At 40.3% G+C, this 20,970-nt stretch overlaps 1 protein-coding gene and 1 long non-coding RNA gene across 5 annotated transcripts in view; one reads left to right on the forward strand and one right to left on the reverse strand.

Moving 5' to 3' along the window:
• LOC129363854 (uncharacterized) overlaps positions 1–4,364 on the forward strand; it is a 43,558-nt gene extending 39,194 nt beyond the window's left edge. Inside the window, exon 4 of one of the 2 annotated variants that reach the window (XR_008606354.1) lies at positions 4,278–4,364. This is a non-coding gene — a long non-coding RNA (uncharacterized LOC129363854). The remainder of the gene's footprint in view (positions 1–4,277) is intronic. The other variant, XR_008606356.1, reaches the window with a different exon arrangement.
• Positions 3,805–16,314, reverse strand: cdc42ep1b (CDC42 effector protein (Rho GTPase binding) 1b). 3 transcript variants are annotated; one of them, XM_055036167.1, is made up of 4 exons: positions 16,127–16,314; positions 9,775–10,157; positions 8,337–8,888; positions 3,805–4,841 (listed from the first exon to the last, which is right to left on the reverse strand). In XM_055036167.1, exons 3-4 carry the CDS (start codon positions 8,788–8,790, stop codon positions 4,249–4,251), a joined length of 1,047 nt encoding a protein of 348 aa, XP_054892142.1. In that variant the 5' UTR covers positions 8,791–8,888; positions 9,775–10,157; positions 16,127–16,314; the 3' UTR covers positions 3,805–4,248. The 3 variants fall into 3 exon arrangements, with proteins under 3 accessions (XP_054892142.1, XP_054892141.1, XP_054892143.1); XM_055036166.1 differs by having other exon boundaries at positions 9,688–10,157; XM_055036168.1 differs by lacking the exons at positions 9,775–10,157; positions 16,127–16,314 and adding an exon at positions 8,978–9,676.
• Positions 16,315–20,970: the final 4,656 nt, after the last annotated feature.

Genomic DNA, 20,970 nt, shown 5'->3' on the forward strand with positions numbered 1-20,970 from the left:
GATTGTGAAAAAATGGGGAAACCAAAAGTGAAACAAAGATTGTTCTTATTCCTGATTGTCCACATGATTTAAAAGAAATGCAAGCTACATGTTTCTATGTAGACACATTCAACTGGTTGGCAGAAAAAAAGCATGAAATGGGCATTACAATGTAAAAAGGGAAAGTGATTTTGTGTCAGAGTGATAAAGAAATGAAGATATTTTATTCTGTCACAAGTATGCAGATTTGTTTTTCCCTTTTTTTCTCTTTTTTGGGAGTAATTATTGGCAAAACTGTGATTCCTAAGAGTTTTTTAAAACCCTCTCAGGCTCAAATTAAGTTGTAGTTGCAGGACAAATCTGACATTTGGAGAAAATAATCATATGGGGTAGTAATATTCAATTCAGACTTTTTTTTGAGAGAAACTTTCACATGCAATGAATTCTGGGATGTTGCAGATTTGCAACAACGGCCCGGAGTGGTAAATTAACACTGAAGACTGAATCTGATATGAACGTTAACTTTATTTGAATGTCACAAACAAAAAAATTAACAAAACAAAATTTGAAAGAAAAAAAATTCTCTCACAAAATTAGAGACAACTTTTTCTCAAACTTTTTCTCCACCGACATTTCAAAACCTCTTGAGAAGGCCATTTTTGTAAATCACTTGTTGTGTGGTAGTCCATGAAGTAATTCTTGGTCTTTGTGAAGCACAAAAGTAGTTTGCACTTCAAGCAGGCCGTTTGTGTATAGCTGTCCTTGCACAGTCTGCTGTTTCTCAGCATGTCTAGTCTGACATCAACCAGATTTTCTCAAGCACTGGTCACACCTTGAACAGTGGATCATAACCAGGCTCACACTTTTGCTTCATGTTGGTATTGTCATTCATATGGATGTATGTTTGCAGATGATCAAATCTCTTACATCCCATGACTGTTGTGATTGGGTCATAGCGTGTTGCCGTCTGCCAGTACATGCGGTACAATGGCATACGTACTATGGTCATCAAGATGTGTAAACCAATGAATTGCTCCATTTCAGCAGGGGTTGTTTTCAGTTCTGGGCCATTCTTTATAACGGCATACAGGTTAGATTGGTGAGAAATGTGTTCGAACACAGATTTGTCCACGAACTGATCAAAATACCACCTTGGATTTGGGATTTCGTCTGGTGGAGTTGAGAACGCAGGTCCTTGGAATGAAGAGTCGATGTCAGCTGCTGGGAGTTTCCTCTGTCTCTAAGAAAACTCTTTGTTGATTGTCACTGTCTGCATGTGCATGATGAATTTCAACATCAAGCTGGTTGGGATCAGTTCTTGCTATATCTGCTAGAATCTCATCCTCATCAAAGCTGGAGTCAGACTCGTAAGCTTCAGGAGTTTCCACAAAATCTGGATCTGCAATTTTATATCTGCATGTAGCATCCATTGGTACCTGTTTGGGCACACGTTGCAAATCCACAACATTGAAATCGAGATGCCTCTGGTGAAAAACCCAGAGGAGATCAAATCTACTAATTGACATGTGTCATATCTATACACATTCATGATTCATCTTATGTAGTATTGATTTCAAAATAATGAAAATTGGTAGTGATACTTTCATGAAATTGACGCTTAGAAAATCTGTTTCAGTGACACCAAGGACTCAGCCATGTTGAAAGTGAGTCAGCAGTGCCATGTGGAGAGCTGGAGGGAAACTGTTTGTTGCAAATGCACATCTAAACCCTTCTGTTGTACTTCTGAGTAACAAAAGCTCTTAAAATATGGATGTGGAGTAATTAGATAAGTAGCATTTAGCTTTTGCAAATCTGCAACACCTGCCTGGAGAGCGTTAAAGTGTGACTCAAGGAATACAATTTTGTCTTATTATTAAGAATTTTAACAGTATAATATGGGGGAAAAAAATCTAATCTGTGTGGAACAGATTAGGCTTGAGACTCTGGCAAATAGCAAGAGTGGGCCAAGGGGTGGGCGAAGGAGGACTGTCGTTTGCAAACGGAGAACACACAGCAACCACAACACAGCAGCTGTTCCTGCAATGAGTTCTTACTTGGACCTGCAAGCTCTCACAATATATAGGATCCTTCACACAACATGGTCACTCTCTTGGCTTATGAGCCAAAACCAGTTGAACAGGTTTTATGCAAAGTCGTGCAACCACAGGATGGACAGGATGCAACCTCTTCCTTTCAGTTAATTATTTAGATAATAAACATCTTCTTGTTCAAAATGTGGCAGTTTCTAAAAGTCAGGATGCTAATGGAACAATTTTCCATACCAAAAACATGGTCAGGCCTTGTACGTACTCTGAGCTTGTGACATTCAATGTGAGACCTTAGGGCTTCTTCCATCTTACTGTTTACCTAAACTATCTGTTGTTCTCTGTTAACAAACTCTGGCTCCTTGCTTTGGCTCTTGTGTTGAGACATTTGTCCACTATTCTGTCGGCTGCAACTGCTGTGGTCAGCAGGAAACCAATCTGACTGGTTCGTGGCCTGCATACTTTATAAAACTGAACAATACTAATGTTAAATGACTAAAGAATTAAATAAAATTGTCAAAAGAAATAACACAATTTTCACTTCACAGTAACTGCTGCTTTGCATTTGTGGTAGACTGAAAAAAAATCTACATTTCCAAAACTTCTGTAGGATTTTTCCTCTGCAACATCAACTTCTCAGTTAAAAGACACAAATAGTTTTGGACAAAATGTACCTTCATACCACAGATTCCTCCTGCTTTGTTTGTTCACTCATTATTCTTCACTGTATCTTCACAAGTCTGCCTCTGATTGGCTTACAACGATTACCTTTTCCTCTTTAGCCAATTAGCAGCTCAAATAACAAGGAAGTAGAGATTCTTTTCTCTACTTAACTCCTGGGCCCGCCCGGTTTCAGAAAGCCCTTCATTTATAAGAAACTGTAAGAACTTTCTTATAAGTGAAGTTCACTTGTAAGTAACTCTGTGGCACATCCTGGGTTTTCGGTTTCAGAAAACCAGATATCTGTTATCCTGAGTAACATACTGAATTGAACCTATCAGAATAGGGTGATCACACTGTGATTAAATATTTTATCATATCGTGTTACACCATATTCTGCAACCACTGCATATTGTAATTGTAGGAGGCGTTGTTGCAGTTTTAGTTGTTTGGAGCTGAGACAACTAATAAAGACTATTCTAGTCTTTATGATGCCACATAGGCATCATAACTTTATCATAGGCACATAGGCATCATAAAGACTAGAATAAGTTACTGAACTATTGCAGATTTCTGAATCTGTTCTTATGCCATGAATAAAATCTGACATTTTTGCTTAAGATGAAGGAAAGAGCAAACAGAAATAGTTTGACTGAAATATTTTGTAATTTGCTATAAGAAATGGTTCTATATGCTATTTATAACTTCAAAGAAGAGGGGAGGGGTGGGCCAAGGAGGACTGAGGAATTTCATTGGATAACTCCAATATTAATATACTTTTTATTGTCATCAAATGTGAGGAAAAGGAAACTGAAGTGAAGATTGTTTTTCACTCTGAGAAAAGTAAGCTACTTGAAAACATAAAAAAGTTACCTTAAAATGCAAAAGGATCATTTTTACAAATTAAATCTTAAACTTAAGTGAAATTTTAGTTTAAGTAAAACTTAAGGTTAGTTTGCCACAATAATAAAAACAAAACACAATATTTCATGTATATATTTCCTGTATATAGCATGTCTTACCATACATACAGATGTATGGGACGTGTATTGTCCTGGGAGCTTTCTTTACTTCAGACATCATCTCAACAAAACTGAAATATTAATGTTTTCAAGCTGAGTAGAGAAATACATTTTTATTTATTCAATGGTAAACCAATAAAATATTACAATAAACAGCTTTGTTTACAAATTAGATTATTAAATGTGTGAAGTAAATCATGAAATGTCCAAATTTCCTAAATATACACTTTAGAAGAAGCTAAAACAAAGTATGGTTGTTATGACTGGATAAATGTACAAAAGTGTTATTCATAAAGTGTAGATATCAGCATGAAACATTGATCTCATAGATGTTTATCAAACCACTTACAAACACTTAAAATCAAAAGTGTTTTCTGACTGTTGTACTTTCATAGTGTTAAAAGATTCATCACAATTACAGTGAAAGAAAACCAGATGGGCAAAAGTTAAAGACTAATAAGGAATGTTAAAGTGAAGAGATGAACAGTCTCTCATTTCTGACTGTGGATGAATCCAGATGTTTAGATTGTTGTTCTTAATGTCTACACTTTGATCTCCTCCTCCTCCTCAGATAAACCATGTGGTGTTTTTTGACTCGTCCTCGTTCCTCTGGTGAAGGATCCTCCACCGTAATGTCTCGCCAGGACGTCCGCCGCCCTCTGGAACCTCTCTGCCTCGATGGCCGATTCCTCCTTGTGAGAAGAACAGGAAGTGACATCAGGCGTCCTCACAGACCCCCGGTCCTCCTGACGCTCCCTCCAGGGAGAGATAACTCTCCCGTTCGCTTTGGACCTGAAAGACGCGCTGCACTGGGACGGGTTGGGGGAACTGGCTGTCGGGGTCTGAACGGGTGTCTCTGTCAGAGAGCTGGTGTCACCTCTATCCTCGTCCTCCTCTTCCTCACCTGCTGCCTGGCTGTGATTGGATACCTGTAGAGAGCTGGGGTTGTCAATCAAAGCCAACACCTCAGTCATTAGAGAAGGTCCGAGGTCGACGGTGAAGGAGGCCAGAGAGTCAGAGCGAGTCAACGCGCCGCAGCCGTTGTCTGCTGGAGACGTTCTCCACACGCCACCATCTTGAATCTGTCTTTCAAGTCGAGAGACTCGAGGCAGAGTCAGGAATCCAGACTGGACACCTGGAAAGAGAAAACGAAAGCAAATGCTGGTTTAAGCTTTTATTTAGATTAAGGGATTTATTTTTCAATACAAACTCAGTTTAAATAAAACATGTTAAATAGTGACAGTTTAAATCATATTTCTCTGACTGGTTCCAGTTTGCTATGGTAACTCTTCTTCATGCAACATGAGTCCATTATTGAAAACCACAGGGTTTAGTGTTTGGGCCAATTTACCTTCACATCTGTCTTTTTATATAAGACCTAAAACATGTTCAAGTCTTTGGATCTGAGACAACTTAGGCTGTCACATATGATGGATGGCATTAATTTAAGACAAATAACTTGGTGTCTCTGTGGGGCGACATGAATAAACACACCAGTTGGCGTCTTTAAAAAAAATTAAATTGTAGGTGCTGAAATAGATAGAAGACAATCATTTTTGTAAATTGTTTAGTAGCGTCTAATGGGGCGTGTTGCCCTTTAGCCTCCTGTACATCTTTGGTATTTGTCTTCAGTCAGTACAAATTGGTTCAATCCCATAATAGAAGAGTTTCAAGATAACCTTTTATAACTTAGTCATGATTATTCCTCCCACAAGCGTTGTAGAAAATTTCCAGACTTGATTATCTTATTTCCTTATGATCAGTTTGTCCAAACTTTCATTAAAGAAGAGATTATATTTCTACAGTTTAGTTTTTTTCCTCCATTGTTTGCTTTTTTAAGTAGAGTAGATAAATATTCTTTTTGTGATAAGTCTGTGAATTTAAAAATCTCTGTTTAATTCTAAAGACAATAATTACTGAACATATTCTGCATTTTAGTCAAGAAACAAAGTACATTACTCCTGCTTTAAATAAGACTGAATACTAATAATTAACCCATTATTATTTCTAAACTACGTGTTTTTTTTTTTTTTAATCCTGTTAAAATTTTTGGGACACCTTATAAAGATTCACTAAACATGGAGGTCAACCCAGCACATTCACAAGCCTACAAGAAGATTGACTGAATACTGAAATTAAAAATTACACTACATTTAATGTATTTTTATTACATTAGTAGTAAATATCCTGTTAAATGAAACCTCTTTTAATAAGGAGGCATCAAACGCCACCTCTACTAAGGTGTACATTATTATACTGCTCTTGCAAACATACAATCTTCAAAGCAACCTTTGACACTAAAGGCTTCATTCAGTTCATTGTGGGGCTGCAGGTTTAGTAGATCGCCTCCTCTGGCTGGAAGAGTTTCAAGTTTAAGTTTATGCAAGCTGGGTGGAGAGCCATATCTGACTTCCTGTTAGTGCTGGATAGTAGTGAGTTTCATGTTTTGCGTTGTGGAGCTCTGATTGGTAGTCTGTAGCTATAAACAGAAATATGTAAGGCATTATTGCCTCTTATTTGACCCAGAAATGAATAAGTAAAAGTGGCATCCATTACCATTAAGAACAGCTTACTCTTTACAGAGTAAGCTGTGGATGCCATAAAATAGAAAGAGAAACTGTTTGGGTTTCTGCAGCTGTCTGACCAGAAGGTGGCGGTATAAACCAAGAGGTTAAAGGTTTCTCACTGTGTCATCCTGACGGGGCTAAACTCGCAGGTTTCAACATCACAACTGTCTGGTCATAAATAATAAACATTTCAGATAGATATCAAACTCCTTCAAGAGAGTAGGAAAACAATAACTGTATGAAGGAAATCTCAGATTATCAAATTCACATAAATGCCATCAAATAATAATGTTACATATGAACAGTTCGAGGTAAACGTGATCGTAAGTGAAACCCAGTAATTATAAAACATAATAAATAAATTTAAAAAACCCACAATTATCCCCAAGATCTCTGCCCCTCTCTGTCCGTCCGATTGGGCAAATTCCTTTTGAGTTGGATAAGAAACCTGGAAAGGGGACGAAGGGGATTTCCATTCCCTACACACAGCTGGCTGACAGGCTCTGATTGGAGAGCAGATGCAACAAATGTTGGGTTTGTGCTCATTTTCTCAGGCCCACGCACACAAACACGAGAGATGGCAGGAAATACCCGGAGAGGTTCTCTGGGCTCAGCAGAACGGTGTTTGTGTTTGTCGGTCTGAGCGTGTGCAGGTGTTGCCAAGGTGAATCCAGATGAGTCAGAAGAAGCTGGGATGTTTGCTGGTTGTCTTGGAGAAATGTGGGGGAAAGATGTAAAACAAAACGGAGGAGGTGTTTGTGTTTGCTGACTTTTATAGTTCTGTTTGCATCAAGGTGGTGATGAGTTGTGTTAAATGACTCTTACACTCTCATTTGTTCAGTACTTTGAAAAAGTATTCATAGCTCTTTGGCTTTTTCACATTTTCTCCCATGACTTCTACAGACTATCAGCTACAAACTGATTCAAAAAACACTTATTTATGCAGTAAGAGGAAAATACAAAGCAATATATGAATAGAAAGCTTAAAAGTGTGGCTTGCAATTTGGAAAAGTTCAAAACAGCATCCCAAGTGTTCACAAAGCATGACTTAATCCACAAATTCTAACTTTTTGAGACATGGCCGTCCACCTAAACGTCCAGGTAGGGGAAGAGAAAATTAGTCAGAGAATCAGCAAAGAGCTCCATGGTAAATATTAATTCATTGACAGCCATGCAGCAGATAAAGAAAACATGTAGAGGAAGGTGATGTGGTGACATGAAACCAAAACAGAACCATGTGAACTACATGAAAAACACTGAAACCGAACCTCTCCCTGAACACACTATTCTGATATTGAAATTTGGAAGTGGGTTATACTGAGGGTCAGCTTTTCATTAGCAGGTCCGTGCTGCTTCATTGGAAATGGATGGAGCTAAATATAACAAAATGCTGGAAGAAAACCTTCCAGCTGCACACCGACCCTAACGAGAGCCATGTGTTAGATTGGCCTAGCCAAAGTTCAGACCTAAATCCGACTGATAATCGGTGACAAGACTTGAAAACTGCTATTCAAACATTGCCTTCTTCCAACCGAACTGAGCAAAGATTCAGTGAAAACGTTCAAGTGGTGTGAATACTTTTGTAAGCTGTATGTCGTTTGAGCATCTCTGTGTTTTTCTTGTACATTTTTATGCACAATGTCTTATCAGTTGCTTTCACAAGAAGCGCTGCTGCCTTTCAGAGAATCAGTTGTTCATTATTATTTTCACTGTCTTTAACAACTAACACCTGCAGGTTGTAATCACTGCTGAAGAAAATGTCAAAAGTCCTGGAAGTTGATGCCAACTTAAGACCGTAAAAGGTTTGGCCTGACTTGCTCTGGCAGTGTTCATAATCTGACCGATCGCTTTCTTTCACCTGCCTGTGACGACCCATTTCATTAATCTTGATTTATTTGTTATGAAATAATCCGCGACAGTGAGGATCATGCTTCCCCGCCTACTAAAACTATCATGTTTGAGTATGATCTCAACCTTTAAAGTATCTCTGCTCACTTTTAATGAAGATAATCCCCCTCTGTAAGATCCTTAACACCAATCCCGGATTATCTGTTTTATCTCACCATATGTGCAGAAGGAGTCATCCGCTGAGCCCATGGAGTTGGGGAACAGCGCCCTCTGCAGGCATCCGTTCACAGAGTCTATGTTCAGCTGAGGCAGGGAGATGGCGTTTTTAATGATGGGTGAGATGTCCGGAGGCGGGGACGACAGGTCCCGGGAGCCGCCCCGGGGCCGCAGCACTGACGTCCTCCGCACGTGGCGGAAGGTGCGCGTGAAGAAGCCGGTGGACTTGGAGCTGCTCGCCGAGTCCGGGCTCCCCGGCTCCCGGATGCCGCCGTAGTTGCTGAGGAAGGACGTGTCGCCGAACACGTCGCCGCCGCGGCCCACGTGCATGGTGTGTCGGAAGTCCCCGAGCGGGGGACTGATCATGTCCACCGAGAGGTCGCTCTTGAAGCGACGTTTCCCCTGAGAGCCAGACACCAGGCCTTTGATTCCTGGCAGCTTTCCCAGACTCATGGTGGAAGAAAAAGTTTGCGTGATATCCCTTTTAAAATGACTGATGAAGTCTTGAGTTTGAGTTCATGTCAGTCAAGTTTAGAAACTTTTTGGCTCCACTGTAAAACCAGAGAGAAAGAAACCAAATCAGTCAAGGACAGAAAGCATAAATGTTCAGCTGTTCAAATATTAAATCCATTCTTCATACATTCACTTCCCGCTGCTCCTCTTTATGATCCGCGCCGTGGGATGCCAGTACAGCCACTCTGTCTGCTTATATGCTTTTCTCTCTTTCCTGCACATCTTTCCCAAACAACCCAACTCCCTTTTCTCCTGCTCAGCAGCAGCTTTCAGTCACGACAGCATAACAAAGAGGAGAAATTACAAGGCCGCGCTGGGTCTCCTCTGGTTACCACAGTCCGTGCGGTTGGAGAGTTGTGGTCCGTCAGGGCACCGGGTATATTTGGTTCAGTGGATGGCTGCCCAGACATACACAATCCAACCGCATGTGTACATACACCGAAAGCTTGCTGTGTGATGAAGGCAATAAAAAAAGACTTGCGTTTACTCTTAATTCTATATTTTGTAGGCATCGGGAACTGAACTGATCTCAGTTGGAGCTCGCCGCCTTAAGAGGATCACCTCCCCAGGAAACTGTACAAAGCTACAACGTGCGCGGCCCTTTGACCCAAACCTACGAAAGTTTCTTGTGGTTAACTTCTTCTTTCAGGAGACAGGCCGGCTTTCCTGCTGAAAGTTAAGCAACTCTTAAGAGAACATGTAAAGAATCTTACAAAGTGCAGCACAGTTTTGTCTCCTTACTCTTAACTTAAAAACACTTTTAAGTTGATTTCTTTCCTTGCACGATTACAACATGCTTGAAATGTCCTACAAACAAAGAAATAAATAGTTCCTTACTGTAAGTGAGGCCTGATCACAAAGTCCAGCAAGACCTTCAGTGTCTTTCTGTCAGACCAAGGTGTAAAGGCGGGGGTCCATAATCACCTGCTGAAAAGGTTTATCCATGTGTGTGGCACCATGCAGTCCGTCAGGACATCCCGTCGATTCTCTTCTCAGTCCACCGCTTCCTCTGCACCAAAGACCCAAGTCCGCACCAAATCAAAACCGTCACAGAAGAATTCGGACGCGCCGTCGTAAAGCGCTTAAATCCAGGAACTGTTTTGTCTGCATCGTCCTGGAAGAACGGCAAAAACTCCCCCCAGGATTGTTCGCTGGCCTGGATTAGCTGCTAATCCTCTCTGTGTGTCTTCCCTCCCTGCCCCGACTCCCTCGATCGGTGGCTGCCTTCCTCAATCCACTTAGTCCCTCAGAGTTTTCCAGGTGGCGGCGGGGGGCCTCTGTTTTCATTTAGTTCACATTTAGGAAGGCTAAAGACCAGAGAGAGAAAAGGAGAGAGCAGTCAGTGGTTTATCTGGGCGAAGGCAAGGAGCATTCAGGCAAACTTAAAAACATTAGGAAACTTTGGTCTGATTGATGCTTTTTCACTGTAAAACAGACCTGACAGTGTAAAAGGCTTAAGTTGGGGTCTCTTTCCAGATTTCATAATGTTACATAGTTTACAATTAGGCTTATTCAACCAGTGAGAACAAAAGTTACTTGATGCAGCACCTTTTGAGTTTGTTACCTAAAAGGACTCATTTCTCCTGATGTATGTTTTGAATTTTTCTGTCTATTCATTTCGAAGGCCCTGCTGTTTGTGTTATTCCTGGTCAATGTTTTTCCTGGAGAAATGAAAAAAAAAAAAAAAGCGGTGCTAAGCTCCAAACACGTGACCTGTCCAAGACGCGGCCAGAGTTGGATTAACGTCTCAGGGTGCTGGAATTTACAAGCCGGAGATGCAACCCGCTCGATCTTTAAATTGTGATGCAACAGCTTTTAAATCCTCTTGCAGGGCCTTTGACTGATCAGCTTTTTTTTGTTGTTTTAGAGATGTCCCTATCACTTTAAGTATATTATTGGTAAAGGAGAAGTTGCAAGAACTCCATTGATTGTATAATAAGTCCCGAAGCAGAGATGCACTAAAAAATAATAACTTTTTCTACTTGAATCTGCTCATTTCCAGCTGGAAACTCAATAATTAAATTGTCCTCCAATCAGTAAACATAACAACTATAATCTCTGACAAATTGTGATCTCAGCCCTGTTTAGTGTGAAGTGAAACGATTATGGTGTGAAATCAAAAGTAGCAATTTCAGGTACAGTAAGATGTCCAAAAATCTGAGAAGTAAGAAGATATTCAACTGCAAACTGTTTTCTACCCAATTTTTACCCGAATTTAAACTTATGTCGACATTATGACAAACATTTGCAGTTTGGAGGAAAGTCTGTCGTCACGGCAGAGACAATCAAGGAGCCACTGAAATGCAATAATTGATTAAATTACGGTCATGAAAGAAATGTACCATAAAATCAATTATTACAGAGTGATAGTTGCATCGGCTGCTTCACACACAGCCAACAACCGTTCTCACATGATGGAATAAAGAGAGAAATAGAGACAAGAGGAAGATAATTGGTCATTCAAAGCAATTCACACTTTTGAGTGGCCGAACTGTTTATCATATATATCACATTTATTTTGATAGCTTTTGTTATACTAATTGTATGTAGTGTTTGAGTCAGTGTTGTAAAAACTGCAGGTATCAAACTGAGATTCAGTAGTGGCATCACATCTTAAAAGAATCTGGATCTGCATCAAGAAAAACTCTCGATCCAAACATCTGACCAGTTATATCTACCTCTGTATTTGGGTCAGTTCTCTTTGTAAAGTCAGCATATTTTGATGTATTTAGGGCTTTGCATCAAACAAGTACAGAATGTGGAAACAGCAAGTTTTATTCAAACAAACTGCATGTTATGATATGAGTTGTGTATTGGATTTTACAGGATGAATTATCTTGTATGAATGCTAGTTCCATACAATACCCACTGTTTCATTTAATTCTTTGTAGCCTAATGTAATTTTCTTCCCCATTTTAATCCCACTTTGTCATCATGAGCCTTAATTTTCCACCAGGAAATAGGGAGAAATGCACCGAAAGATAATCAATTATTGATCATTGAGATTTGGGGGCAACAAAAAGCATCTGTGCTGATTGTAACTAAAAAAAATACATAAGTGCAAAAAATGTAGTCGTCTTTTAACCTGATCTTCTTGCTCCAGCTGCAGTAGCGGATCTCAGGTCACCATGACCCGACTGAAAAAATAGATCCATCCGCAGAGTGCTGGGAAGCTCTGAAGCTAAGCGGACATGTGCTGCATCAATCACCTCATCAGTCCATCTGGCTGATGGGCTGACTGTCTGCCGGAAATATCTTTCCAACTGTGAGGACTTGAAAGCATCGGAACGTTCAATCTTCAGTCTGTCAGAGAAATCAGGAGTTTACAGCGGTGTTGACCAAGCGAGGTCAGACTGATGAGTCGCAGCTGATCTGGAGGATCCAATCTAGGGAAACCTGGACGCTATTCAAGGTCGAAGCTGCAGCCTTACAGAGCAGCCCTCTCCTGCAACTCCTCCACTCCTTCAGACTAGCCAGCAGCAATTAACAAACACCTGGTGGAACTGGGCATCAGCTGAGTTCAATATAGGAGCTACTTCTAATTGAAACACTGGTAAAAACATTGCTAACAAATTAACAGAGGAGTGCTTTTGTGATGAATTCCTGAAGGTGTAGTTTCAGAAAAATCTGGAGATTTTAAAGAGACAGAGGCCAATTTCAAATTTTTTTAGTAATAGTTTATCTGCACAACATTTATGTAGCAATTGAAGTTAACATAGTTACATGATAGCATTACAAAACACAAACTTTAGCCTTTAGAAAGTATCATGTGAGCTTCCTCCTCTCTAAGGATTTATTTACACTCCAACAAGCTCAGGAATATGAAAAAAAAGTTTCCTATTTCCTTTGGAGAGCATTTCTAGGCTACATTTAAGAGAATACAACTTGTAATTCACTGATTTTTTTAACAACTTAATTGACTGGTTCTCACTTTCTACTCTCCGTTCCAAATTCCTCTCCCCTCATTTCAGCTCTCCGTCTGACTTTTCTCCATCCCAGGTCATTTTGTGTGCAGTAAAACTTAACCTTAAGTGCTCCTTTAAGCTGCAAAACCAGCACATTAATTCACTTTGGGAACTTCATTCCCCCAAATTGGTCTTGTTAGAAACTCATAGAGAGTCATTAAGGTCTGTCAGACATGGCGTTTATCTCCAAACTGTACCTGCAGGCGCCCCGTAAACAAGCCTCAGAGCAGACATGGAGGTCGGAGGCCATAATGGCAAAGGCATGCAAATAAACTATCTGACATTTCTACCTTCTAACATGTGTTTCTACTTCCCTCTCTTTTCTTTTTATCTGTCGCTTACATCTGACAGGCTGTCATTTGTTTCTGTCTTTCTCTCAGGCACACACACACACACCCACACACACACACACACACACACACCCAACCATACTTCCCTTTTCATGCGTTTTTCTTCTGCTGCAAGCCGTCTCACTGCTTTAAGCAAATATCCGGCACTACGGAACCAGAAACAGCAGAAGAGAGCGCTCTTGATGGGTTTGCCCAGGCATCTCAGTGAGGACCGCACAAACAGACGCAGGTCACCGCTGCCGTCGGCTTGCTCCAGCCCCGTTTGCTCTGGTCTCACTGGAGACATGGCACCAGTTAGCTGTGGTTGAGGTCAGAATGCCCTGACCGTCATGCAGAGCTCAAAAGTACAGCAGTTTATAGGGATCTGCTGCTCCGACGTGGCGATGCATTTTTTTCTGTCCGGCCTCAGGCTTATAAAAACACTTGACATATAGCTCCAGACTGGATATATTTAAATATCTCTACCATGCAGAGGTGGAAATTTATGTCTTTTTGTTTTGGAGAAGAGCTCAGACAGATTTTATGGAGAGTGTCTGTTAAAGGGGCTGTGTTTTATGCTTTCCAGCCACATAGTATCAATTTTTACCACAATCAAGTGGGTTTGTTACCTTCAATTGTTATAAAAATGACTTAAAATAAATTTGACTTTGTAATTTGATACCATGAAATTGGGCCTCTGTCTCTTTAAGAAGCTCCTGCTCCTTCTGAATCTCTGCCTTCAGGAAGTCATCACAACATGGCTCCTCTTAATCTTTTAACAATGATTTTACCAGCGTTGCGCTGAGAAGTTCCTATAATGAGCTGAGCTGTGCATCTGCATCAGGTGTTTGCTAATTGTTGCTGGCTAGTCTGAAGGAGCTGAGTGGAGGATCGTGTAATCAAGATGAAGTACAGGGTTATTTTTTCCACAATGCATTTGCCAACAAGTTTTGCATATAAATGTGTAGAGTCAGGCATGTCGGCATTTATTTTTTTTAAAATTTATTACTATTAGAGGAAAGAGAGCTGAATAAAAATCACAATCTTCTCTGCTTTCTGTCTTTCAAATTAAATAAAAAAGTTTTTTTTTTCACATCACATTCTAATAAAATACGCTGAGACTTGAGGTTGCAATGTTCCAAAATATGAAAAGTTCAACAGATGTAGAGTGTTTTTCAAATCGCTGTGCCTGTGACAAATTTCAAATATCAGTTTCTCTATCGGGCGCAACATTCGCTTCACGCTGCAAAGCACCGAAAAGTGACTTGACACGTGCATCGGATCGGAACTGGCACTGTAAATGAACTTCCTGTTTCCTCCACTTCGCGCTTTTCTTGATGGTTTGCCGAGTCAACAAAATAGTTCACGAGACAAAAAGGTACAAAAAAGGAAAAATCTCTTGACTCCCATGGTGATTAATCATATCATACTGTAAAGAAAGCAGAGCAGGAATGAAAAACAAACATGTCAGACTTTACAGGGAGGCTCATAGCTGCGCAATCGTTCGCTGGTTTCACAAGTTCTTCTTCTTAATGCATGAGGGGTTCGGTCAACAAACCGCAAGGGGGGAAAAAGGTCAAACATGGGTGAAGTGCAAACATTTCCAAGCTCTTTTAAAAGCTCGGCAGAACAAAGAGGTCGTCTAAACTTCCACCCTGCAAACACAAGAGGTGCAGCAAAGATAAACCTGGATTTTCAAAAGGGTTTTTGTAAAGTATGCGCCCAAAAGCAAAAGATATGCGTTGAACTAGTGCAGTACAGCCAAAACGTTGGTCTATTAATTCATGCTTTTGAACTTAAGAACATACAAGCATTTACTTTGCAGTTTAGATAAAATTCAAATTTACTTTTGTGTTGAATTCATCTTACATAAGTTTTAACCTTATAGCTGTTTGGTGTGCGTCCATATTAAGTAATGTTAAAGTACTTTGGAGGGAAATGTATAAAAATCTGTCCTTTCTTCTGAGTCACTCTTCATGATGGACACTGGGGAACGTGACATTGAACCAAAGACAGAGTTGAATCTTGAAATAGAGACACTCACAGATATTTAGCTGCTCCATCATATCCTAAACCTGATGTTTATCAAACACCATTTTTAGGTTTTATGTCCTGGTTTATGTATTTTGCTTCCTGCAACATTCCTCAATCGTTTATTTCCCATAATTCATCTTGTATTTAGTTCTTCTATTCTAATTTTCTGTTTTCTCATCTCCTTGTTTTCCTCTCTTCACCTCCACTGGCTTCTCATTTACTGATATTTGTCCTCCTGCAGCAGCTCACACACAACACTAATAGCAGCACACTTGAATAATTCAGCTCAATGTGAAGTTGAGCTGAATTATTTATAACATCATATCAGTGGTGCTTCAGAAGTTTAGATAAATTAATGTTTTCATCTCAAAAGCAGAATCGTGGCCAAGTTAGGTGACCAATTATCCATAGCTCTAAGGATCATGTGCGTGTGTGTGGGTGTGTGTGTGTGGGTGTGTGTGTGGGGGTGGGGGTGTGTGTGTGTGCGTGTGCATGTGTGTGCGTGTGTGTGGGTGTGTGTGGTTTCAGTGGAGAAAAATGAGCTGCCTGGTTGTAGATTTCTATATCTAGTACTGTACTTCTCATTGCATCTCACATTACAACTGGATCCGGTCCAGTTGTAATTTCATAAATCAAGAATCACAACCAAGATCAATGTGATAAAATAAAAAGATTTAATATCCTAACACCAAACCACACAACTTATTGCTGCTTGTTTTGTGGTGCAGCTTTAGTCTGAGATTGTGGCATGAATTTCAAATTTCATGCAGAATTTTAAAAAACTAGCATTAGCATGATTGATTGACAGTTTGGTCTTAGCTCCTACTGATTTCATTGCTTTATTTATGCACACATATGGACTCGAGCCTCTTCTTGCAGAATAAAGGCGAACTCTTTCTGATGACTCTTTAACCTCTGAAATTACAATCAGTTTCTGTTCAGTCCTACCTTCAATAGCTCGAATCGTGACTCTCCGCGCAGTGATCACTTCCCCATCTGTTATCTTTGTCCTCCTGCTGGGTTTGCGGTCTGAGCCACAACTTTCTGATCGGTCCCAAACTTTGCACTGAAGCAGAGCCGCAGTGGAGCAACTCCGCTGCTGCTGACAAGCTGGAAGAGGATGGAAAGAAGAGAAGAGGAGAAGGAGGCAGAGGAGGAGGAGGAAGAAGTGGTGGAGGGTGGACCCTATGAAACCTCAGTGTCTGCATATTAATGAAGGTTAGGTTTGCATGTTAAAGGGGCAGTGCTATGTGTTTTTCTGCCACATATTTAGTTTCATCTTATTGCACAATCAAGCAATTATGTTACCTTCAGTTATAAAAATACCATATATTTCAAATATGACTTCAAATAAATTTTACTTTGTAAGTTAAGGTCTTGAAATTTAGTCTCTGTCTCTTTAAAAAACATCTTTTTGTTCTGAAATTTGCCACAACCTCTATTATCCCTTTAACAACATTTTTACCAGAGTTACACTGAGAAGTAGCAATTAGATACATAGTTCCACCAGGTGTTTGCTAAATGCTGCTGGCTAGTCTGAAGGAGCTGAGTGGGTGAGATGCAGGGGCGGTCTGCTCTATCAGAAGGAAGATCTGAAAGTTGGAAACAGAGCTGCGTCTCGCAGGCGGAGCGAAGTTCAACCAGGTGTTTTTCACAGCTGAGTGGTTGCCATGGAGATTAAACGATTACTCAAACATGCATGAAAGAATCACGGCAACGCTTCAGGTATGTTTTTGATGATGTAATAACTTCATAACGATGCAAAACTCAAAAAGTCCATTTTATATAACACTGCTGTATTTTATTCCAGTTCATTTTTTTAAATGATGAAAACAAATGTTACGTTCTAACTATTCTGGTTCATGCTGATCATTTGTACGGTAATAATAAAATGAAGCACAAACCAGAACATCATCTGTTCTGTCTTCAACATGTTGTTTTTGTGGCTCTCAGACAGAGAACAAGTCTTGCTGTATTTGGATTTCTTTCAGGCATAAAATGTCCCTAAAATGGCATCAAGCCGTTTGCTATATGTTCAAAGAAAGTGGCATGTAAACATTTTCCCTGAGAAACGCAGCTAGGATGCTGTTTTCATTAGCCTTTGTTAGCAAGAAGGAAGTTTAGCATTAGCGCATTTACTGAGCTCAATCCAAACTTCAGACCTGGTTCTGAACTATAACTGCTTATATAACAGTTCTCAACTATTACAAAGTTTGTTCATTCAGAATTTAACCTGCTCAAATACTTCGACTCAAAGTTCTCTGCTGGACGCATAGCAGGACCAGAGCTAACGACTAGCCAAAACAACATCTTCAGCTAACTTTTCCAAAAGACAGTGGCTCAGTGATAGAGTTTAGCAATGACTGAACATTACATTTACAAACTACTACAGTTTATCACAGTTTAAACACTTTTAATGGCTGTCATGTAATACCATACAAAGTTATTTTTTGCTGTGTACAAAAACTTTCTGTTTTCTATGATGTAGCCGTCCAAACAGAAGATACTTCAGAACCATAACAGCGTACCACTCTGAGGTTATCACAGGAGGCCAAGTGCTGAAGAATCACATTCTCATGTCAGGCTGAGGCCTCCAATAATAAACCGCTGTGACTTCCCACACCGCTCTGTTTGTGTGTGGTTGGGCTCATGGTCTCATCTAAAAATGGGTTTTGTTTTGCACTTGTGTTTTTTTCTTTTCTTTCTCTCTTCTTGCTTGTTTGTTTAGTGTAAGAAGTCTTTCCACGTCTGAACTGGTGATTTTATTTCCCCTCGGGGAATGAAGTGACTCTTTCAATCAATCACCAGACATTAACCCTGACCTTTGACCTGCTCCTTAAGCATGATAGCCTCAGTATTACACTGGAGGTCATATAACTTTTGGACAAAAAAAAATTCTCTTCACCGTGGTTATGTGGTATACTTAGTTAACTTTCAAAAGTATTCAGACCAGGTAAACGTTTACACATTTTGTCATGTTACAGCCACAAACTGTGATGTATTTTATTGACATTTTTCAAATGGCAGATAAACCCCGGATGAGGCGGAACATTCTCTGCCCAACTCTTCTGTGAAAAAGCAGCATGATGCTGCCACCTGCATGTTTCACTGAGGTTATGGTGTGTTCACAGTGTTAGTTTCTGCCACACATTGTGTCTAACATGTCGACTTATTATGCGAAATTTATTTTATGCCCGTTTTTTTGCTTCTATTTGAGTCTTAACGGCTTCAAAAACAGCCCAACCGCTTAAGAAAATAACACCCAGACTTTTTTTTTTTTTTGCCAATAAGTTATTGTTTTTTGGTGTCTAGAAAATTAATAATTTCCCTACATCGTTACCTAGAAGCCCAAATTGAGCTGGTTTTACCGCTGCTTGCTCTGTGCAATGGCTGCTGGAAAAGACAAGTGTTTTTTTGTTGACTTACCATCTGGAAACCACTTGCTGCATTCTTGGCTGTGCTGGAGGCTCCACTTCTGCTTTTTAAAGCTGATGAAAGATTACATAAATGTGCATCTGTTGGCAGCCATTGTCATGTATGAGCAGCAATTTATGTAGATTTAAGTGATAAGAGGCCCCAAAACAGAATTAAGCACAATAAAATCTCATAATAGGTCACCTGTATGTTCCCAGTGAAATGCATTGAAATTTGAGGTTGGAACCTCAAAAAATTAAAGAAGTTCAAAGAAGACGAATACTTTTGCAAGACGCTGTTAAATATAAAAGATGATTGCACATTTTGACTCATTATGAGTTCTCATATGCATTTCCAGTTGTCTAGACACATAACATAAACTATCCTGCATTCAAGTTAAACTTTACTAAAAGTTACAGTATGCTTTGTCACAGTATTGTTGCTGCGATATTTTCTACTTGGGAGAAACATTCAGAAGGGAACAAAAAAATATCCCAGCTCTTCACATCCTCAAGATTTCTGGGATTAGGTTTCGTCCAGCCTGCCGATTCACTTATACGCGTTGAGAGAAGACTTAATGCCAGCGCCGGCTGTTGCAACCTGAGAAATAATCTTTTAAAAGTTTCAAGATTCCTCCGGACGAGCCAGATCCCAGAGGTTCGAGCCAGCTGGGAGAAACTGATATCTTGCGACGTATGAGAGAGAGAGAAAAAAAAGGAACGAGCTAAAGCCTCCCCCCCTGGGGGGGGGTGCGGGGGGAGTCTGGATCGACTGAGAATCGAGGTGGAAAACGTAGGGAAAGAGCGTGGAGGATGCTGGGAGATGAGGATGACAGCTCTCTGTGTGAGAAGAAAAAGGAGAAGCAGATGTGATGAGGAAGGCAGACGGCGTCTGAGATGGGAAACATTTGTCCCGTTGACAAGCATCAGATGGGCCCTGATGAGCAGGGAGGGTCAAAAACAACAAGGAGACGATAACAGGAAGTCAGGCGGCGCTATCTATCATCCTCACAACATCTCTGTGAAGATCTGAGAGGAATAATATTTTGGCCGCTGTTGCTTAATTTAGGCATGCTTGTAATAAGATCCAGTGAGGATTCAGAGGAGGGCCACCCTACCAAAACACAATGCTGAAGAGGAGGAAGAGGAAGAGGAGGGGGGCAAACAGAGCAGGAGAGGAAACGGGCGGAGAGGAGGAGATCCAGTTAAACAGGACGAAAAGTTTCTTCCCCAGGAAATGACTTTCTCACAAATCAGACGGCCGGCCAAGAAACCGCCACTTCTTCCTAAGCTACAACCTGTTTAGCAATATTCTCCTTCTTTATGATTTTCCTGACTTTTTAATGCAGTGATTATGGGTTGTAAAGCATAAGAACAAATCAATGATGGATTTGAAAGTGTTTCTCCATCTCTCAGGCGGTTGTCTTCCAGGACGCCTTTATGAAAACTTGGAGGAGAAACGTTTATTTGGTTTAGATTGATACGCCAGAGCAGTAGATCCATGTGTTTTTCTTACTGACCGTGCTGCTTTGTGTTTTCAGACCTGGCAGGAAACTGAGAGTTGGACAATAGAGCGTTGTTAAGTCATTCTTGAAAACTTTCTAGGACTTGGTTGGAAATTCAGCTTTTTGTTGAAGTGGCTCTGTCATTTTAATTCTGCTTTTTATGGACCCCAATCTATTATTTTGTTTTTGGTGTTGAGTTTTTGCATGTTTGGACAATTATTGCCTTTGGTTTTAGATGCTGTTCAGATGGAAGAAATGTTTCAGCTTTAAGGCAGTCGTCATGATGCAACATGATAATATTTTGACAGCTAGAAGCGGCTGAATTAGCATCCCAAAAGCTAAAACCATGCTGATAACAACTGAACAGTCACCACACAGCCAGACAGAGACATTAAGAGGAGCGGCAAAAGCAGATGAGGTGGATTAGCAGTGCTTGATCAAAACAGCTGATGGTGTCATCCAGCATATATCACTGTGAAAACTGGTTTCTACTGCCCAGAAATTGAGCTGACTGAGTCTTCAGTCAGAGGCCTGTCTGTACAGATTGGTTGCAAACCTGACTGCTTCCAGCCCACAGCATCACCATTCATAATGACTCTCAAAAGTACCATAAAAATAGTGGATTTGTGTAAATTAAACATTTACGTTGGGTCTGTTGGGTCTCAAGTTGTGCATCTTAAGTTACTAAAAGCAGATTTTTGCTTCTGTTAAACAGAGACCGAGACAAGAGTCGCTTCTTGTTTTCCTCTGGAAGAGAAAGCCATTGTTTGTTCAGACAATCAAAGATGTCGAGCTGGATGTGGAGACAGTTTAGAGACCAAATAATGAATAGGTGTGGCAACAACAACAAAAACAAAACAAAGGGTGACCCTCA

This window comes from Poeciliopsis prolifica, unplaced genomic scaffold (genome assembly GCF_027474105.1).
Source record: "Poeciliopsis prolifica strain line A6 unplaced genomic scaffold, Auburn_PproV2 SCAFFOLD010, whole genome shotgun sequence".
Lineage (NCBI taxonomy): Eukaryota > Metazoa > Chordata > Actinopteri > Cyprinodontiformes > Poeciliidae > Poeciliopsis > Poeciliopsis prolifica.

Bases quoted from the DNA above. Each gene is read 5' to 3' on its own strand.
- cdc42ep1b (XM_055036167.1), bottom strand. From the start codon at position 8,790: ATGAGTCTGGGAAAGCTGCCAGGAATCAAAGGCCTGGTGTCTGGCTCT. The intron at 4,842-8,336 runs GTGAGATAAAAC...TTCTCTTTCCAG, and splicing joins TGACTCCTTCTGCACATATG to GTGTCCAGTCTGGATTCCTG.